Raw genomic sequence first — 21,809 nt, forward strand, 5'->3', positions numbered from 1 at the left:
GCGAAAACAAAAGTCAAAACTGTCGAACGTGAACGTGCAGCTTTAAATAACTTTAAATGTTTTGATTGGGCGCAATTCCCATCTAGCATTTTATAATCTTGTGGTAATTTAATGTATGTTTTAACAATATTGCATATATATGTATAAATCTATTCTCAAGTTTTGTTATTAAGGCTGGAAGTTCATTTTCTGTCTGGAATGTGGAAAGGGGCATGTTAGATACTGGTATCAGAGCCATGACAGAAACCATATTGAGGCGCTGGTCCGTTCGTATGAAGAATTGAGCCATTGGGGTGGAGCAGCGGTACTGTGGGCCATTTGGCTGGGAAATTCTCGTAATCATGAATATAGTTAATGCGACAGTTTCATTGGTTCTGCAAAGTACCCGATGCTTTACGGTTGGCAACTATCCTGGCGATTGGCGCAGTTTAACCGGGTCCGCCTTCTCTGTTCATTGGATGTAGTCAAGACCACACGACCACGGAGGCCACTGACATTGAAAAGTTCTTGGAAAATATTTGAGCTTAACACGCAAATTCATTGGAAGGAGAGTTGCCCGTCCTGCCTCATGCATATTCATTAAAACGAGATTTTGCCAGTCAATTGTCCCACGGTATGTATGAAGAGTTACAAAACTTTAGTGGGAAGTCAAAGGGTTGATCAAATTATACACCTTGGACTTTCTTTGCGTCTGCACTCAATAAAATCAGAGTTAAAGCCCTTTTTAAAACTATGCATTTCTGGACATGTGTTGCCTAACAATCCAAAACTATCTGATCTTAATTCTTGTAACATTAGATCAATGTTGATTAGGAGTTGCAATTTTGCAATCAGGTTCTTTTTTCTGCACTTAATAAAACCAGGTTTATGGCCCTTGATTCAGCAAAAATAGCATTTCTGGATATTTGTCGGTCCAAACTTCAAAACAACGGTATATGACCAAGAGTCATGAATGTATGGGGAATGCTGTTGGGGTGAGGAAGTTGGGCACCTGGGTTTTTACTTTCTAGCTGCCCTTTTTACAATCAGAGTTGTTGCCCATGAAATTGTGTTGCTGAAAACTCCAAAACGGAATCACATAGAGTCAGGAAACCATGGGGGAATGCAAATGGGTTAATAAAGTTATGCATCTGGAGTTTTGTTTGCCGCTGCACAAAGTGTATCTAGAATAATGGCAAAACACCCGGATTATTTAGATTGTTCCACTAGAGTCGCTCATAACTTTCTGGAATGTATTTGATGTTTATAATATGTGGAACTCATTATTTTGATGCACATTCATGAAGAATGGACACAATAATGGACATTGTAGTTGTGAAGAAAGTGGCCCATTGGAGCATCTGTGTCCTACGCACACATTTATAGTCGAACGTTTTTTAAGTTAGTTGATTTTTAAGTTAGTTAAATGATTATTTCAAGTATTTCAAGTATTTCAATTGGAATAAATTGTCTGAAGTTTGTTTTTGAATCCACGTTTCCCATGCAACACTTTTGAAATTGAAAGTTTACAACTTAATTTAAGTGAAGAATGCCCAAATGCCTAGAATTCAGTAGCACATTTTATTTTATTCTAGCATTCTCAAAATAGTTAATAAAAATGTAGTCATCGTTCTATTACCCAAACATTGTCATTTTATTTTCTGCAATACTTTAATATTTTATGCTAAAATTAAAGCTAAATAAGTTTACGTTTGCTGTCGAAAATTATCTCTTATACCTTTTGTTTCTTTTTATTATCCAACCCACTAAATAAGTCGATACTCTTGTTTATTGCTGTAAAAGAGTGCTTAGATTACGATTTAACATTTATTTTTTGCAGTTGTGAAATAGTTTAATTGCTTATGTTTCTTGTTATATTTACCTTTCTTGTTATATTTACCAAGTCATTTTCTTATAGTTCTGTATTACCTAAATACCACGCTTTGAAATACTCGCACAGTATTAAATGAACGTTGCAGTTTTTTTAAGGACATTAGTTTATTATTCTGATAAAGATAAGATGCCACTGCACCATGCAGATTTATTATCACTTTTTAAAGTGTAACTAGAAAACGAATTTTGTCGAAACATGTATGTGAAATATGTAATAGAAGAAATATTCAGCTATTAAAAGAGCATATTAAAGTTACATTTCCAGTCTGTCCCCTGAGTCTTGCGCCTTATTGAACGCGTCGCCTTCCTACGCCTTTCTTGTAGGCCGATCATTGATTATACTAGACAATATTCTGTACTTAATATGACGAGATATTTGTAAGCGAACTACTGTGTATCAGCAATATGTAATGATACTTCAAAACGTATAAACAATCTCTACACACAACGTGAATCAGTCGAAATATTTTGATATTCGCCGTGAGTCTCACGATTTTGGCAATGAAATCACGGTCTCATGCTGACTTTTTAAATTATCAGGCTTTTCAATGAAAAAAATGCACGAAATATACACTTTGGTTTTATGAATGTTACCCATTTCCCGTCTCTATAACGTTTACAACTGATCGCAGGTGCCGGTTCAGATTGGTCTTTACTATATGCATTACTACAAACAATTGATTAACTCATAAAATTAATGTTTTAACAAGTTATGCCCAAAATATCTGACAATACATTATTTCGATTGGCGATACTAAAGCCTGCGCCATAGAGCCTAAATAAAACAATATCACAATGTTATATAATATAGAGTGGCAAATCCGTGGTCTAATTGTAATCTTTGACTGTCATTCCAGAGGTTGCAGGTTCGAATCCCCGTTGCACCATTTAAATATGCTTATCGGCTTCCGGAAGGGACATCAAACCGTGGTCCCGTGTGACAGTGATATACACTGGTGTAAGTTAATGACACAGGGTAGCTCTAACCAGGGTTTTATTCTGTCTGTGCACTATGCTTAATAATGTACTGCTTTTGTTTCTGTTGTTTTTCATGTAAATATTGTTTTCTTTTCCGTTAAAATGACTCTCAAATTATTCAGTTTGTTTTATTTTCAGTATTCGAAGTGTACTTTACAACCTACATTTTCAGCCAATGATATAACAGATAGGCAACTATTAGTAAATAGTTAAATAATAGACTTTACCTTTAAGAATATATCAACTTTCGTGCGTGTTTAAAGGTCCTCCCTCTGCCAGTCATCCGATTTACACTCGCGTGTCAGATTTTGCATTGACAATTGTTTGGTATTCCATTCATATAAAATGTAACCATGATTACTCAGAGCTGCTAATGAATGTTCTTATTACTGTTGCAGGCTTTTATACATAGGAGAGTTGTGTTTACTATCATTAGATTAATATCGTTATTAGAGTATAAAATATTGAATTGTGTTATAGGTAACACACCACCATTGTCATTTCCTCTATAATTCAATGTGAAATGACTATTTTTAGACAACATTTAAAAGGCATTTTTAGCGAATGCAGACTATGATAAACATATATATTCTTAAAGTACAAGCTTTAAATTACCTTTTAAGCTAATAAAAAAGGGAGGTAAAGAAAGATTCTTTCCACGTGAAAAACAAACTCTAAATATTGCACAGTCCGCCATGACAGTTCTTCCAAAATGTCCTTTCAACTATAGGGCAGCAGTTTATGCTTAAATCTCTATTCTTAATGATAAATCAAGCAATAATATATACTCAAAGTATAACAGTTTCAGGAATAATGATTTTTTTTTATTTACAGTGTATTGTAGTCATGTCTATCAGTCATAAAAACACATTATTTTTTTATTGAGAATTTTCCACACAACGGAATGGTGACGTCATACCTTTATACACTGACCGCCCAATTTCATAACTTAGTATCAGAAGTAAATTCAACTGCTTGTGAGAATGGACAGCCTTAGGTATAAAAGCAATATATGCAGTGCTACTGAATTTATTTCTCTGCACCACCGAAATATACTTTCACAGATTACAAGATGAACAAATTTCATTCGACGGATAATTTTGACTTTTCATCACCAACTGAATGGGAAGATTGGAGAGACGCTGAACATCTGTTTAAACGTTTTGGACTTTCGGCAGAGAATCCAAAGAAATTTGATACCGTATTGGAAAAATTCAACGGACATTTCACACCAAAAAAGAAAATTATTCGCGAAACAGCAAAGTTTGATTCTCGAAAACAAACAATAGGCAAATCGGTCGAATCTTTCATCAGGAGTCTATACGGGTTCACTGAGAGCTGCGAGTTCAACGCTGCCGTAAAATCAGAACAAATCCGTGATGGCATAGTGGTCGGATTTTTCGACAAACAGTTGTCAGAGAAATGCAGTTAGAGGGCGATCTAACATTGGAAAAAAAAACAGTCTCAATGGCATGACAGAGCGAACTGGTTAAGGGACAATTTCAAGCACAATCAAATGGACCAGCCGCACTGAATAAGCTTAAAGAAGCAAAATTTTAGTCTGGTGGCGGGTGTGGTCAGCCGAAAAGTTGGAAATTTAATAATTTCTGCAATGGTGTTAGTGAATTACACGTATTATCAAATATGGATTACACAAGCGACAACGAAAACAATGACAAAAACATACTATTTAGGCTCCATTAACTGTGACAGGCACAAAGATGATCCGTGGAAAATCAAATTGACAATTTGTAGTCCATATTCAAATTTATGGAAAAACTCCAAGCGCTAAAGCTTTTATTTTAAGTGCTTCGTGGTCATGGTGGTCAAAATGTTTGTAAGGGTTACTTCATTGCTGATACGTACAGAGATGGTAAAAAGGTTCTGTTTTGCGTGTTTGTGATTACAGGAAACGATTAAAATAGATTGCTTAATAGAGGAGCCGCGAATGCTATGAATTTAGTACAGCGTTTAGGTGAAATTTCACAAAGCATTTTATATTTGGAACTAAGGGTACCATGAAATGTGAGCCTGTTAGAATAGAGCTCAGATCAGATGCACAGCCGTACAGTGTGAATACAGCGCGCTGCGTACCATTTCCACTATTGCCGAATGTGAAAAAAAAACACTAAATGACATGCTAAATGACGATGTCATAGAAAAAGTAACAGAACCGAAAGACTGGTGTGCACCGATGGTACTAGTAGTTAAGCCGAATGGATATGTAAGAATAAAAACGCGAACGCCATATGTTACCAAATCTTGACGATGTTTCACCGAAACTTTTGAACATGACAGTATTTTCAAAGTTAGATGCAGCGAATGGTTTCTATCTGTTACCGCTTGATGGCAATAGCTCGCGATTGACGACACGTTTGGGATCACGTCACCACATGAAATATTTCAAAGAAACATGTCTGAGCTTTAAGATGGTCTGCAAAGTGTTGATGCCATTATGGATGACATTGTCGTCTATGGTTAATGCATACTTTGATAAGATTTACCTTTTGTGTTTTATCTTTTTGAAGGATTGTTGGGATAAGAGTGAGGTTTGTGCACATAAACTGGTTTAAACCCCCTGTAAATTTACATTTTACTGACCGTTCCAAGGCGGTACCCAACTATTCTTGATAAACATACCTATTTTATATATATATATAGTATGTATGCACTGTGCTCTTTGTGGAATTTTGTGCTGTTCTATGTTTCTTGTCTGTAATTGTGTGTTCTATGTCTAGTGTTTGCCCACTGCCACTAAACTGGGTTTATGTTTAAACTTTTTGCTACTGAGCTTGTTTCTGTAGCTTTTTGCATAAATATTTAGACGTACAGGAGCATAACTGTAATTTGAGTAGAGTCCTGCAAAGGATCGATGTTCGGGACTGAAGTTAAACAAATAACAATGTTTGTTCAGACAGACCAAAATTGAATATTTTTGCCATATTTGATATTTGGGTCAGTGTAAATCCCAAAAAGGTCCAAGCAGTAAAAGACCTAAGTGCGCCAAATAATGTCGCGGAATTGAAACGCGTGATAGGGATGATTAATTATCTATGCAGATACACTCCAAATTTGTCATTCAGTCATGAGTCCTATGACTGAATTGTTAAATCTGTTTGGCAAAGGGGCGACGCGCAGGAAAAAGGCTTCCAAACTATTTAAGATTTGTTGACAAACGCGCCGACTTTAGCGTATTATGACAGATCGAAACCTTTAGTTGTTAGCGCTGATAACAGTAATTACGGATTAGGTCGAACACTGTTCGTTAAAGAAGGTTCGAATCTCAAGCCGGTAGCATATTGTCCGAGAACGTTGTCCAATGCAGAAAAGGGATACGAGGAAGAAATGACCGCCTCGGTATGGGCATGCGAAATCTTATAGGGCTAGATTCATTTGTTCTATTGACAGATCACAAACCGCTGATATCGCTTATTAACAATCAGGACATTGACCAAGCACCTTTTAGAAGTCAGAAGCGTCTCATGTGAATAAGAAAATTTAATCCAATATGCAGTTATATACCGGGCAAAAAATGGTTATGTCAGATACCAAAAGTGTCAAAGTGTCCATCGAATGATTTTTATCAAACTTATGATAATGAAGTGAATACAGCAAATGAAACAGTCGCAACAAAATGATGAAAGCATTCAAACGGGTATTACAAACACAAGGCATGGATGATCGGAAAAGGAAAATTTACTTACTCAGGAAATAAAGACGTACTCTCCAGCAAGAAATGATTAATCTGTGGCCAAAGGTTTACTGTTGTACAGGAGTAGAATTGATGTACCAGACAAATTACACTCAGAAATTTTACAACAATTGCATACAAGTCACATGGGAATTACTAAAAGTAAGAACCTAGCTGGCCTGATAGTTTGGTGGCCAGGAATATCCAAAGACATTGTGAAATTAATTCAAAACAGTCAAACTTGCCAAAAAAATAAACCAAGGACGTGAACTATTTAAAACAATGCCTTTGTCTAATGGGCCATGGGAGAAAATTGCCGCAGATATTTGCGAAGTTTCTGGTATTAATGGATTATGATTCCCGTTAATTAAATACTTACCGAGGGCAACAAGTGATTACTTTGTGGGAAAAATGCCAAACATGTTCTCACATTGGGGCGACGCCACAGAGCTAGTGACCGATAACGGTACACCTTTTTTATCTGATCAATTTACAAAATTTATGGAAAAACATAATGTAAAACACTGATTTTCTTCCCCGAGGTATCCGCAAGGAAATTCTCAAGCCAAAGCTGGGTTAAAATTAGCGATGTGTATTTTGAGGCAATCTGATGTTATAAGCGTACTTCAAAAGTATCGGAACACGCCAACAAAAGCAACAGGATTTAGTTCCAATCAGCTGATGATAGGCAGGAATGTTCGCACGTTTCTTCCACGTATGCCGGAAATCACTAGACCAACATGGCCTAGACGGTCAATTGTTCAAAGAAACGACAAGAAGACAAAACAAACTGACGACCATTTCTATAACAAGAGATATTCTGCACGTACATTGCCTTCATTGAGTGAAGGTTAAATGGTCAGAATAAAGCTAAACAATGAGAAGAAATAGGAAAGCCAAGGAACTGTTACGAGTTCAGTGATTTTCGTTAGCCTGACAAAGAAAACGATAAACAAAGTGAATATTGTGTCACTGTTCCTTTTCAACAGTCCAGGGAATCTCTGAGTGAACAAACTGATAAAACACGAACATCTCCAGTTGCATATAAAAACCGATCTGGGAGGGAAGTTAAACCCCCACAGCGATTTAGGAACTATGTTTAATGTTAGAAGTAACGACATTCAGATTAAGTTCAACAGTCTTTAAATGATTGAATAGAGAACTAATATTGATAGGCTATTTCCTTTTCCGTATTTTAATTATAACCACGGAATACAGAACAAGGCAACTAAATTTAAATTATAGAAAAGAAAAAGTCTATCAATTTTGGTTTTCTATTTAGTCAGTAGAAAAACGAAAAAGGATTTGTATGTTCCTAGTGTACCTAGAAATTGGGTAAAAACTAATGCCGTGTAACATTTTTCAAACAGTTGGTGTTGATAGTGCTTGCATGGATGGAAGGCTTCATAACAAAGACTCGTGTTACCTTAATGGGCATACTGACGTGACTTTTATTGATGCTCAGGTAATTGATGGATGTTGTTGGCCATTTTGGTTCTATAACCGTATTTTGATAAAGCTTAGAAGTATAATAGTAGATACTATTGTTCCATTATATGTACCGATGCACTTGTACGGTCTATACATATGGTTATACTATTTGTGTGCGCGTACGTTTGCATGTGCATGCGCATTCACGTGCGTGTACGTGTGTATGACGTAATCTGTGAAAGTGACTCCTGTTGATGTATTCACGTTGAAAATAAAGAAACCAGGGATATGAAAAACAAAACAATCTAATAACTGTGTCGCGCAACATTAAATTAAAGCATGTTTTTGAAAATACATGTACATATAAAATAAAACCCGTGATTGGCTAGTAATCAAACCCCGCAATTATGAAACCTTTCTTTTCCCTACACATGACTCATTACTGCTGACAGTGTCCCATATATGTCAAAACTTTCGAAAGGACAAGAAACATGTTTCATTGTATATAAAAACGATGATGAAAACACCTGGTTACAACAAATTAATATGTAGGGATTAAACGTTGAACACATATATCTCACCCTATATATATAGATTGACCTTTATCTTAATTAAGTCAAATCTTTGTTTGCGTAACCGTCTAAATTTTGAACCACGTTTCACTTTATAAAAGTAGTTCATATTCTCTTTATAGAGATATTACCAGAGTCTTGGGGCGAACCGGGTCAATTTAGAGCAAACGGAGAACACGTTTCTGAAGGGTTATCTCTCCGATCTGAAAGGTATGTTATGGTTTTGAAGTATTTATTGACTTCGTTTTGACCATTTGAAAATTATTAAGATACGTTGACAATTTTGCCATGGATATTTCATAAAAACATAATCATTACTTGTATTTTTTATTAAGAGAACTATTCAGATTTTCAATTGCGCAATAGCTAGTTTGAGCAATCTGCGGTCAAAGTAAGTTAATTATTCATTTAAGCTTTATAAAACAATTAATTGGGCAGCCAGTTTTCGCTCGTCTTTTTCAGTTGCACATATAATGGTACATTTTAAGCCATTAGTTAATTAAAACTCTTTTGAGCCTATACATCGTTAGGTTACTTTACCTTATGGAACTGACAATTTGCATATCTTCTCCATTCAAAAGTCATGAACAAAACTACATACAAACGTTTACAAAAAAACACATTTTTATTTCAACAGTTCATAAAGTTCTTAAACTGGCAAAATTATTGAATGGTTCATGAACAATAAAATCAGTTAAAGTGATACATACATAAACGTTCTCCTGTGACAAAATATATTAAGCATGTAAACACATCAAGCAACCTACTTACACAACGTACGCGCAAAATATATATAAATAAATGACTTAATAATAATTGGCAGTTGGTTGTGTTTCTTAATTGATATTGACAGATGTTTTCTTTTTTTAATGGAAATTTAGAGGTTGAAATCTATAAAATAGATATTTGATTGTCAACGCTTTTCTGAATGAATAAATGTGGATGTATCTGGTGATCTCATTGTCTGATGCATGAGCCCTCAAGTATTTTTATACTAGCTCGTGTGTGTTCGTAGTCTACAATAAATGCATTTCGCGCTCAACACTAAATATGTCAGCATTTAATTTTGGACTTCTTAACAATTGAATCGGCGACGGGCTGCGGTGGGTCTGCCGACTTAATTGTTTATAAGAACAAACTTAGAGACTGACTATAATAAAGCATTAAACTTAAAATGTCTTGTAAACGGATATCAGTTTATTGAACTTCGCACGGCTTCTCAGGTGTTAAGGATGATTGTTGGTAGTCAATCCATCTATAAGATCAATTGAAAACTAATGGTAATTAGTTTGACTTAAAATACGTCTTAAAAGCAGATATATCTGGATGAAAAATACCCAGGACATAAACTACAAACAATATGATGAGCTCTCTCAACTGATGTTTTTAATACAATACTGAAACACTAACCCTACACGTATTTTCGTAAGAGATTGACTAACAGATTGTACACGTATTTTTGTAAAATATTGACTTAAAGATTGCCCAAGTATTGTCGTAAAAGATTGCTTAAGAGATTGTACAAGTATTGTCGTAAGAGATTGTCAAATAACTCTTACAGATATTTTGTATAAGAGATTGTAAAACATCATACAGGTATTTCCAGAGTCAGAGGAGCATTCTCCGTTGTTTTTTATGCCATCGTCCAAAGATGTATTTGAATGCATTTGTTTTGATGAAGATGGGAAACGAAAAATGTATGAATATTTTCTCAATTAAAGAAGACATCTAACGCTTCCTACATGTCTGACAGAAATTGGAATGAGCATTGCACAGTTCCATGCATTACATCGCGAATAGTATATTCAATGTAATTTTTAACAACTCTATTTAATTCATTTCGTCATATTTTTAATATTAAAGAACCAGGATTGACCTATAGGTCTGACACTTGCTCTTCAATTGTCAACCTCCGTATATCACATGGAAAAGATTCACATTGTTGGTTTTATTTACGATGAGTTTCGGAATATAATTTGAAGGTATGGAGTCATATTCTGGGCATTTCAGTTTATGCCTATACCTTTGAGTTTGAAACCTTTTCATGGCATTAAGGTTTAGTAGAACCTGAAGTTTAGTGCATGAGCCTTAGAGTTAGACGCAATTCGTGTTCAGCTATTTTTGTTCCCTGACGGATAAAAGTTCATATATGAGTTGACCTTAAACCGCAGCAATGACATGATCCTCAACTATTCAGCCTTCTACTTTAAAAACAACATAGAATAACTGTTTCATTCACTATCTAAAATAAGCTAATTTAGGTCTTGAAAAACGTTCCCAATCGCTTTTGACAGGTTATCGTTTACTTCGTCCATGAACACCTGTAACAATAGAAAAGTTTGCAGAATAAATTCCTAAAGTCTCTCCGGAAGTCACGTACACATGTGAAATATACCAGAGGATTCGCCATGTTATTTATCACAAACGATCTCAGAAAAATGTTATACGTCACAACCTGTAATGACGTCATATCCTGCGCAAAATCTGGTCGAAAGGTAGAGTAGATGATAAAAGCAAGATGAGGAATGAAAGAGAGCACAAAAACGGCCGTCAACCAACAAAACATGCTGGTCATCTCATGGGCGGCTCTATTTACGTGGCTAGCGGCGTTGGACACTGCCTTCCCGACGGGCATGTGTAGTCTGTACGTTCCCTCAGTTTGTTCTGACGCCGTGGTCTTCATTAAGATACTTCCAGCTGTGTTTTTATGTGTGCTTGTCGCATCTTCTTGTGTACACAGGGACTGGCTTGATTTGGTTGACTTGTCTAAGATCGAGCTTGTGGAGTAACGTCTCGTGAATTTCAAATGCCACTTTAACTGTCGTCCAATCCGAATGTACAACACAAGTAATATAGCAAATGATATACTCACGACTATAGATTGAAATGGGAAGTATATTTTGGGCCATATTGAATCAGTTTGTATAAAGTGGTCTTCAACAAAGCATTCAGTCCCTGTGATATTGTGAACTCCAGTTTTGACTGTCCTTATTCCGTAAATAAATATTGCCGGGACGGCCACTACAACTCCCATTATACAAGACACAATACACATGGCATGCATTCGCCTTGTATTCATTTCAACCAGCTCAAAAATGCAGATAGCCCGATGCCTTTCAATGGCAATACTAACGAATATAAACACTGACGTCCCAACAAGAAAAACGTGGACAAAACGTAACGTTTTGCATACGCTCTCGGACGGAAACTGGTACGGATGAATCATGCTAAACACTAGAAGTGGCGTTCCGCCGCTGCACGCGATAAAGTCTACAACAGCAAGCCACAGAATAAACACACGTGAAAATGAGCTTGGGTGGGGTATGTAGACGCTTAACACGATCAGGTTTCCGATGATCCCGATCACTGCAAGCGAAGCGCAGATGAAAATGGCCGGAAGGTGTAGCTTGACCAAAGCGTCGTTGAGTTCAGTCAACGAGGCGTTGACGTCGAAATCGTCCCGCCATGATTTTGGTAAAGTTGTGTACATCTTCAGTTTCCTACCGTGGCTCTTTGAGTTTACACCGCACTAACATCCCTGAAGATGAAAACAATATGTTTAGTGAAAATAAATGTCATCTCGTTTAATAACTATTCGTCTTGAAATTCATATTCTATGTCGATAATATGCTTTTTATGTTAGATACACGAAAACGTCGGTTTGTAATACAATTTTCAAAAATACACGCGCATTTTATTTTGTCCTCGAAATTATACGTTTTCAAAAAAAGTTTGCGTTACCAAAATTGTTATAATTTAAAGTACACAAATATGCTATTAAAGCCCTTATCTTATTCATCTTAATTCCTACACTGATAATTCAACAGCCTGTTAAAAAATGTTGCCTTGTGGCTTGAATGGTTGGCAAATATGCTTGATCGAAATTACGTAAAAGATTTATAATGTACAAACCACTCGGCGTATATCTCTCTTAAAATTCCTCATCATCACTGATAATTCAACAGCCTGTTCAAAATGAATTTGTCTTGTGATTTGTATGAAAAGTTGGCAAATATACCTATTCGAAATAGCTAGATAAATTTAATGTACAAACCACTTCACGTATCTTGACGTATAGCTTTTATGAGCAGTTGTTCGACTGTTCCGATATATAATGTACTTACCACTGAAAGTATATTCCTTCTGAAGAATAAGCTCCCTGAAATAGGATAAAATTACAGATAATGTTTCCTTCAAAACATTACATGATTCTACTTAAAGCTGTTCTCTCACAGGTTGGCAGTTTAAACAATTTTGATTTTTGTATCAATGCCATCAATTTAGTCATATAAGATAACTTACAATAAAACAGATCTCAATTATTTGGAAAATTTACGAAAAAATCTTTTTAAGGCATTACTAACGCTTTTAGACATAAAATAGCAATGTTCGAACGTAAATATGAAAAACTGCGAACGGATTTTTTGTCAGCCGTCTTGTGTCAATAGTTTCGAGACATTTACGCAAAATTTGTCTTATGCCAATAGAAAAATAAATTTGATGTTAAAACGACCAAACTGAGAGGGCAGCTTAAACCTATTTCTTATCAAGAATTTGCCAGCGATAGTTCCAACATTAAGTGATGCTTTCTACTCATTCTAACTGAACTAATTTTATCAAAGTAAACAAAGGCCACCGGCCAAAAAACACAGTACCTATACACCATAACTTGTAAAAAATATAAGAAATACATATATGATGATGTTAGAACAGAAATATATATAAAAAAACACTTACATTTATTTTATATTCCATAGAAGATGTATGTACATCGCCAATTGTAACATAGAATCATCATTGTTAAGACCTATTAATACCACAATCAAAACACCTTATATGCCAATCATGATTGTCAAAGTATACATGTAAGTGTACATTTAGGTTATAATAACAATATCTTATCATATATATTCCGATTATTCCTCATCAACACTGATAATTCAACAACTTGTTCAAAATTAACTAAACTTTATGGATTCTATGAGAAGATAGAATACACTGTACATAACTTCTTTGTTTCAAAAGTTACTTGTATCTACTTTACCGTACAATTCTTCTCAAGCATTGGCCCGACATATCAGATCAAAACAGCATACATAATGAAATCCTAATATCATACAATCAAAACACCATATGGTTTATTGATAAGTGAAAGGTACAAGTATGTGTAAATTGAGGTTGTTTAACAACACCGTGAGAGAATCTAGACAACCAGTTCGCGCTATTAATGATTAATCCTTTTTGAAAACAGCAGGCGACCGGCATTTATACGTGTATTTGCCTATATTTAACAAATCCAATATCAATATAAATGTATATACATCTGATCCGAAGTATGAATGCACTTGTATCGTTAATGAATATACTAAACATTACCTTCATCTCACTATCGAAAATGTTGATAATAGCAAAAGATATCGCATTAAACTTTCTTTTAGCAACAAGGGTATAGATATTTTTAATCTAAATAATTTATTGAAGAATAAAAATGTTGAAAAATGTATTCCACAATACTTTAAGAATAAAGAAATGCCAATGATATGTTACAAATATAAAAAGCCTATTAGAAATTTCATATTTAATTATAATTAAGTAGTATCAGAAGATGAAATATCCGCAAATACACCTTCTTCTTGAAATTGTATTGACTCTATGTACCACTACCCTGTTTGATATATTGTTACAGGAGATCTTTTATTAAAAATAACCTTCTTAGAAAACTTCCAAATAAAGGTCCTAAATACCGGATAGCATCTGAAATTAATTTCCAACACTTTATCCAAATATAGTAAAAGCTGGTGCAAAAGAGAAGGGGTCGAACCAAATGCCTTATTGCCGTGGATGAATAAAATACTGTACCTAATAGATAAGAAAATAGAGTTTTTCAACAATAATCCGTTGGCCCTTCCCCCAAAGTCTATTTCGATAACTCCAAAGCTGATCATGGATATCAAATCTCAACATAAAAATTGTATTTGTACCAGCTGATAAAGCAGCTAATAATGTAATCATAGTTTGACGTTTATTAAATACTATTATTAAAGAGTTTCAATCTTCTAGAACTAACATTCCTAGCCAACTCGATGAAGAAAGTGTTCTTAAACATCATTCTGATTCTAATGCTAAATTTCAAGTTCTTTTGAATGATGATCATAAAAACATTCCTACAATACACTGGTTGCCTAAAATGCATAAAAATCCGTATAAATCACGATTTATTGTTAATTCCATTTCTTGTTCTACTAAACAAGTTTCAATTTTACTAACATCCTGCTTAACTGCTATAAAGTTTCATGTGAAAAAATATTGTTGTAAAGTTTATGAGAATTCTGGAATTAATCTCTTTTGGTCTATCAATAATTCTTTAGATTTAGTTAATGATTTTGAAAATAGACGGTAAATGATCTCAGTGCTTAATACTTATGACTTTACAACGCTCAATACATCTATTACACAACATTTAGTTACAAACAAACTGACTCCTCTTATCGAAAAAACTTTTGCGAGGGAGAAAATGTAAATGTTAAAAAAGCTTATTTTACTAATGATTGCCCCGATAAATATATATATCAGATATGCATCGATGTCATTGAAGTTTTAAATTTTATTCTCAATAATTATTAATGGAATTCCAATGGGTGCCAATTATGCACCTTAACTTGCAGACCTCTTTTTATACTGCTATGCACGTGAATTTATGTTGAAATTATCTAAGTCTGGAGATCTAGCTCTTGTTGATAAATTCAATAACACTTTTAGATATATTGATGATATTCTAAGTTTAGATAATCCTGTGTTTACAGATAACATTCATTCGATATACCCTTCACAATTGCAACTTAATTTATCTAATACATCCGTTTTAAAAGCATCATATTTAGATCTGCAACTTGAAGTAAAGGAAGATATATTAAGTATCAATCTTTATGATAAACGTGATGGGTTTAATTTTAAAATAATTAATTACCCTTCTTTAGATGGTGATGTTCCTAGTTCACCATCATATGGTGTTTTTATTGCACAGTTGATAAGATTCGCTAGAATATGTACAGATGTAAAAAACATATCAGCTCTCGCAGTAAACTTATGACGCAAACACTTCTAAAACAGGGTTTCAGATATTATAAATTAAGGAAAACTTTCTCAAAATTTGTTAATTGTCATCATAATCGCATATCAAAGTACAATAGTAGTCTTAAATCGCTGATTGCTAATAGTATTGCTCATCCCGATTTTTATGGTAATGTTTTAAAGAAAATTCGTAAAATTAAAATGTTTCAAGCTGGTAGTTGAGCAGATAGACTTAATGAATTACTTGGATTTTATTTAAACCGTGGATATAAAAGTAATATTTTGAAGAGCACTTGCCTTCTAGTTTTTTTAAGATGAATACCTTAAACAAAATATAGGATTGAATATAGAATCTTTTTATAACTTAGTTTTCAGTCCTTGGATTTTCTATGAAGATTTTGCTAATTCATGTTATCATTAAAACCGTTCTTGGCGAACACGTTTTTGGCTGACTCGGAGTGTTTTGGCATGTGACTTCATTTTCTTCAAACATTTTACATTTGCAAATTATTTGGAAGGAAAGATTTGCCAATTTATGTCGCTTTTATTTTTAATAATGTTTTCTTTATTTGTTCCAAGTTTTAGTACAATGATGCTTTTTATTATGAAACTCTATGATCACACAGTTTTAAACATTTTATTTTATAAGGCAGACTGTGTTGGATGTTTATAGTTTTTAACAATGATTTCATCGTAACTTTGAAAAGTTTTTGCATTAGGTGCTCTGAATTGTTTCCCTCCGTCTGCAGAAAGAGTTGGGATCTCTACTCATAGAAGTACTTGGGGTATACCTATATGTTTATTATTATTTGTTTTATTGACAAGTTTCCTCAAGTTAATGCATACTTTGATAAAATTTACCTTTTGCGTTTTATCTTTATTAAGGACTGTTGGGATAAGAGTGAGGTTTGTGCACATAAACTGGTTTAAACCCCCAGTAAATGTACATTTTACTGACCGTTCCAAGGCGGTACCTAACAGTTCTTGATAAACATACCTATTTTTTTTTAAATATGTATAGTATGTATGCACTGTGCTCTTTGTGGAGTTTTGTGCCGTTGTTCTATGTTTCTTGTTTGTGATTGTTCTTTGTCTTTGGCGTTGTCCCAGTTCCACTAAACCGGGTATATGTTTGAACGTTTTGCTACTGAACTTGTTTCTGTAGCTTTTTGAATAAATACTAAGCTAACAAACTGCAAAGCATTTGTTAAATTTGTAAATATTGCTCATAATAAATGTAAGATTTTCAAATCAAAAAGAGAACACTCAAAAACAAATCCAGTGACTCACACAGCTTCAATACCCCACATGAATACTAATGTGTTCGATACCTGTAACATTCCACACGATACTCGGTCTTGTTTACAAAAGGCATCAAATAAATTGAATATATTACAAATTAAATCATATGGCTTGAAACAATGAAAACGTAAAACAACACAACAGAAGTCGAAATATTTTTGTAATAACACTCACCTTCTGTAACAATACTCCGAAGTTCATAGAAAAACATTGCCAGAGATTTTGCTATCAACATATTCAAATGCACTTAATGAAATCATGCATGTTTAAGCCACAATTACCACGCTGTTCAACTTCTCTGTATTATATTGATATGTGATACTCTTTACTCCATAGAAAGATTTGCAACTACGCATGTTCAACGCTCGTGCACATATAACCACTTTTCATAGGTTGTTGCTAAATAAACTACTCTGATGTATTGATATAAAGCAGCAATTTTCATCGTGTGTAGTTAACGCGTGATTATCAATGGTGAGCGGAACATTTAGATACTGTTTCAAACTCTAGGCTGTTACCCACATATTACCTGCTCGCTCGATAAAGTACAATAAGGCCATTGCAAATTGATTTTATGCTTAGCTTAGTTCTTCAGACAACAGATACCAATAATTGATTAGTTGATAAAGCAATAGATACCTCCTGCTTTGTAAACAATGGAACATTCTTCCAAAATCTAATCTTTTAAATTATTTGTATACATGTTTATACTGCTATTTCATTTGGACAAACAAACATGGTGTGGCTTCCTTTGATTGTTTTTTTTTCTGTTTTATAGAGTAGCTACAGATAAAATAGACTGACAAAACATTAAAACTTATGAATATTCTGCCATATTCAAGAAATTAAGAATGATTTTTAAGATGTTCTTGTTTCAATGACGTTCAATCAAAGTTTATAAAATATATGAATGCAAACACGTGCATGTTTAAATTTATTCAACTTATAAGTAGTAAAAACAAACAAACAACTAAATGTATGAAAATATTTGGAACAGGCGACAAATTGAAGAAACTAAGCAATGAATGATATTGTTTAAGTTTTGATCGTATAAGTTGTATTGTAAATCAATGATATTGATTAAATTTTGATTGAATAAATTTCATTGTAAATCAATGATGTTGATTAAGTCCAGATCGTACAAGTTGTATTGTAAACAATGATATTGTTCAAGTCTTGATCTATAAATTTTATTGTAAATCAATGATATTGTTCAAGTCTTGATCGTAAATGTTTTATTGTAAATCAATGATATTGTCTAAGTTTTGATCGGATAAGTTTTATTGTAAATCAATGATATTGGCTAAATTTTGATCGGATAAGTTTTATTGTAAATCAATGATATTATCTAAGTTTTGATCGGATAAGTTTTATTGTAAATCAATGATATTGTCTAAGTTTTGATCGGATAAGTTTTATTGTAAATCAATGATATTGTCTAAGTTTTGATCGGATAAGTTTCATTGTAAATCAATGATATTGTCTAAGTTTTGATCGGATAAGTTTTATTGTAAATCAATGATATTGTCTAAGTTTTGATCGGAATTTTTATTGCATATCAATGATATTGTTCAAGTCTTGATCGTATAAGTTTTATTGCAAATCAATGATATTGTTTAAGTCTTAATCGTATAAGTTTTATTACAAATCAATCATATTGTTTAAGTTTTGATCGTTTCAGTTTTATTGTAAATTAATGATATTGTTTAAGTCTTTATCGTATAATCACTGCAGTAACCATTAACGACCCGATTTTCCGAAATAATATAGAATAATATAAATTACTGGATACACAGCTTTAAATTGTTTTAAGGTGTGAACATTATGTTTTCTTGTATGTATTTGTTTGACAAGATGCCTTTAAGAATAAGTCGAAATAAACTGTTGTTTTGTTCTGCTATCAAAACAAAAAGAAATTCATAATGGAATAATAAGACATTGATAACTTAAATAACTAATGACAGAACAATTCACTAACTATATATGAGTAATAAGAAACGACACATTGCAATGTATTATTTGTTCCTACAATGTTTTATTGTGCTTACTGTGAAATGTATACCTGCTTCAGAACAGCGGCATTAAATAAACAGGCAAGTTCGAAGATAAGCATGAGCCTCAAGAATTATGAGCCTTATCAAATATAATTAATCAACAAAATGTGTTCTGTTAGAACAAAAAGTTTCATAAACAGGTTTCAAGGCTGAACAGGTTTGGGGGATTTTATCGTGTTTAACGAGTTTGAAAACATGAATGGCAGCATAATCTGAAGAATCACAAGCGGACAGGGCCCCACATACGGTCGTTATTTAAAACACTGGCATGATTTGTCTCTTTTTAGACATTTTGCCCAGAAACGGGCCTGTTTCAAAAATAAATTACTACAAGTGGCTAGATTTTCCTTTCCGAAAAAGATGTAGCGAAACAGCTAACCGGTAATTTGGGATTTATTATGCTCGAGACAACTCCCACACGATTCTGACACTTCAAGATGCACTCTTTCTCCCAAATAATAATATTAACCACTATTAATTGTTTTGATATACCATAAACGATGAATAAATGTCGGAAACAATGGTTCTGATGAAGGAACCTTTTGAGACGATAGAAGATTACAGTATACCTTTTAGCACTCATCAATCATTTAATATTTGTCCGTTTTTAGCTATTAAATACACCTTAAACGCTTACAATATTGTTAATTTGTGTTCTTAAATGTCATCAGTTTTTGAAAGCAGGTCGCGGCCAACTATCGAATCTAACTAAACTTACTCAAGTTCCATTCTCTAGAAATGCACCCACTTTTATACCTAAATTTTGACCTGAGAACAAGCTTTTTAAAGTTCGATTTCAACAGAAAAATACTCGGATATATATATATATATATGCTAAACGCATGAAACTCGACTTCTCACAAAAATGAGCGGTGAAAATATAAATGTCGCCTACGTGCAATTTTTGGGGAAGCAATTATTTTGTTTCTACAGAATTTTACAACTAATTTTATTCACATTAAAAAAAGGTCACGTACAGTTGAACATGATCACGTCTCCCGACTGCCATATTATAAACAATGCTGATTTATATGGCAATCGGGAGACATACGCCCCAAAACACACAGCGAGAATAAAGTTCGTTTTGTGTAAACGTACTAAGACCAAGAACGTTTAGACAGAACGAACTTTAAACTCACTGTGTTTCTTGGGGCGTAGTTATAATACACGCTCCGTTGTTAGACTGTGTAGAGAGTGGTATTTCGGAACGCTACTGGTCATTGTCATTGCAAATTGATGTTATGTTTAGCTTTATTGTTTAGACAGCAGATACCAATAGTTGATTGATTTATAAATAAAGGATCATAAAGGGTTAATAAATGATGCAACATTATGGCATGATCAAATATATTAAATTACAAGTATGCATTTTCAAATTTCAGATTTATATGGACAAATAAACTTCGAAAACAAATATGATAGCTTTTTCTATCAGTGGATTGACTATCGGAACAAGAAGAAATTACAAACGGAAAAATTAAACATTGATTTCTTAAATAGCTAATGCCATAACAATTAAAAATAGTATCAGTAATGAGAAACGATCCATTGAAATGTATTTTTTTGTGCTTGTAAGGTTATGCAATGTTTACTCTACTCTCTTTTAAATAGGTACCTTCTTTTGGACATCGGCAGTAACTTTTAGCAAAGAGATAAGAGCTGAAAACATTGCTAGAGTACAGCCTCAACTTATATGAGGCCTGCACAAAATATGTCTTACCAAAATATGGTAAAATTGGTCTAAAGGATGTAAACAGTGTTTTTGTCATTAATCGTTATTCATGAGTTAATTATAATATACTGCATATTCACTATATCGATAATAATTTACGTGTCAAAAAATGAAAACATAAAGATACAAATATGTTTTCGTATTGGTTTAGTGCCTCGATATATCAAATAAACTTAATATTTCCACATGACATAGAATGTTTATTTTTATCGAAATACTGTGAATCATTGGTAATTTTATTGCACAATTTTAATGATAATTCAAAACGTATACACAGTCTCTCCAGACAACGGAAATCAGTCGAACTAAGTTGTATGTCATACTGATTGAATATTAAAATAAATCACCGGAGGTGTTTCGTTTGAAGCGTGCATTATTTTTAAATTCAGCATCATTTTCAAATATGTTACACTTTCAATGCTTTTAAAATCGTACGAATTTTTGTAACGTCGTTACTTCCACAGGTCGCAGTATCAGTCAGGGTAACGAATCAACTATTTGATATATTTATTTGTTGTTAATATTATTGGCTTTGAAGAGCTTGGATACACAAACACTCGTAAAAACCATCTTTAGAATATTTTTGAAGTGATTTTTCGAGAAATCAGACTTTGATCCCTTTTTAATTGTGTTTTATTTTCAAATCTGTTTCTTTGGATCCAATGACTAGTAGTTATTAAACAAAACAATACCACTTTGTGGCATAGTGAACTTGTCTGGGTTTCCGGTCCCTACAGGTAAATGGGATTTTTAGACTTTCTTTACAAAGCAAATGCCAAATGAATGGTATAATTCAATGTAACAGTATATATTACCTCTGAAATATGCTGTTCCGCATTACAATATTTATATGATTGTATGTTTTTCTGCTTATCATGCATGAATTTTATTTTGCTAACTTTGCTGTTTGTGCGTACTTGTCACAACCTGTGTCAAAGTGTTTACTACCTTAAACTTAGAAAAGGGGCTTTGAAGCAAAAAATACCGGGGGATAACAAATTTACCAGGTCACTTTATGAGCTTTGAAACGGCTAGTACAAAATCATTCATGATTATCTTATCACGCAGGACCATTTGATCCCAAATATGGACACGTCAATTTATCA

At 33.6% G+C, this 21,809-nt stretch overlaps 1 protein-coding gene across 1 annotated transcript; it reads right to left on the bottom strand.

Moving 5' to 3' along the window:
* Window positions 1–8,894: 8,894 nt before the first annotated feature.
* Window positions 8,895–17,296, bottom strand: LOC128206259 (cholecystokinin receptor type A-like). Its single transcript, XM_052908613.1, has 3 exons — window positions 17,092–17,296; window positions 12,669–12,703; window positions 8,895–12,082 (listed from the first exon to the last, which is right to left on the bottom strand). Exon 3 carries the CDS (start codon window positions 12,032–12,034, stop codon window positions 10,847–10,849), a length of 1,188 nt encoding a protein of 395 aa, XP_052764573.1. The 5' UTR covers window positions 12,035–12,082; window positions 12,669–12,703; window positions 17,092–17,296; the 3' UTR covers window positions 8,895–10,846.
* Window positions 17,297–21,809: the final 4,513 nt, after the last annotated feature.

This window comes from Mya arenaria, chromosome 10, assembly GCF_026914265.1.
Source record: "Mya arenaria isolate MELC-2E11 chromosome 10, ASM2691426v1".
NCBI lineage: Eukaryota > Metazoa > Mollusca > Bivalvia > Myida > Myidae > Mya > Mya arenaria.

Coding starts and splice junctions, on each gene's coding strand:
- LOC128206259 (XM_052908613.1), bottom strand. CDS start 12,034: ATGTACACAACTTTACCAAAATCATGGCGGGACGATTTCGACGTCAAC.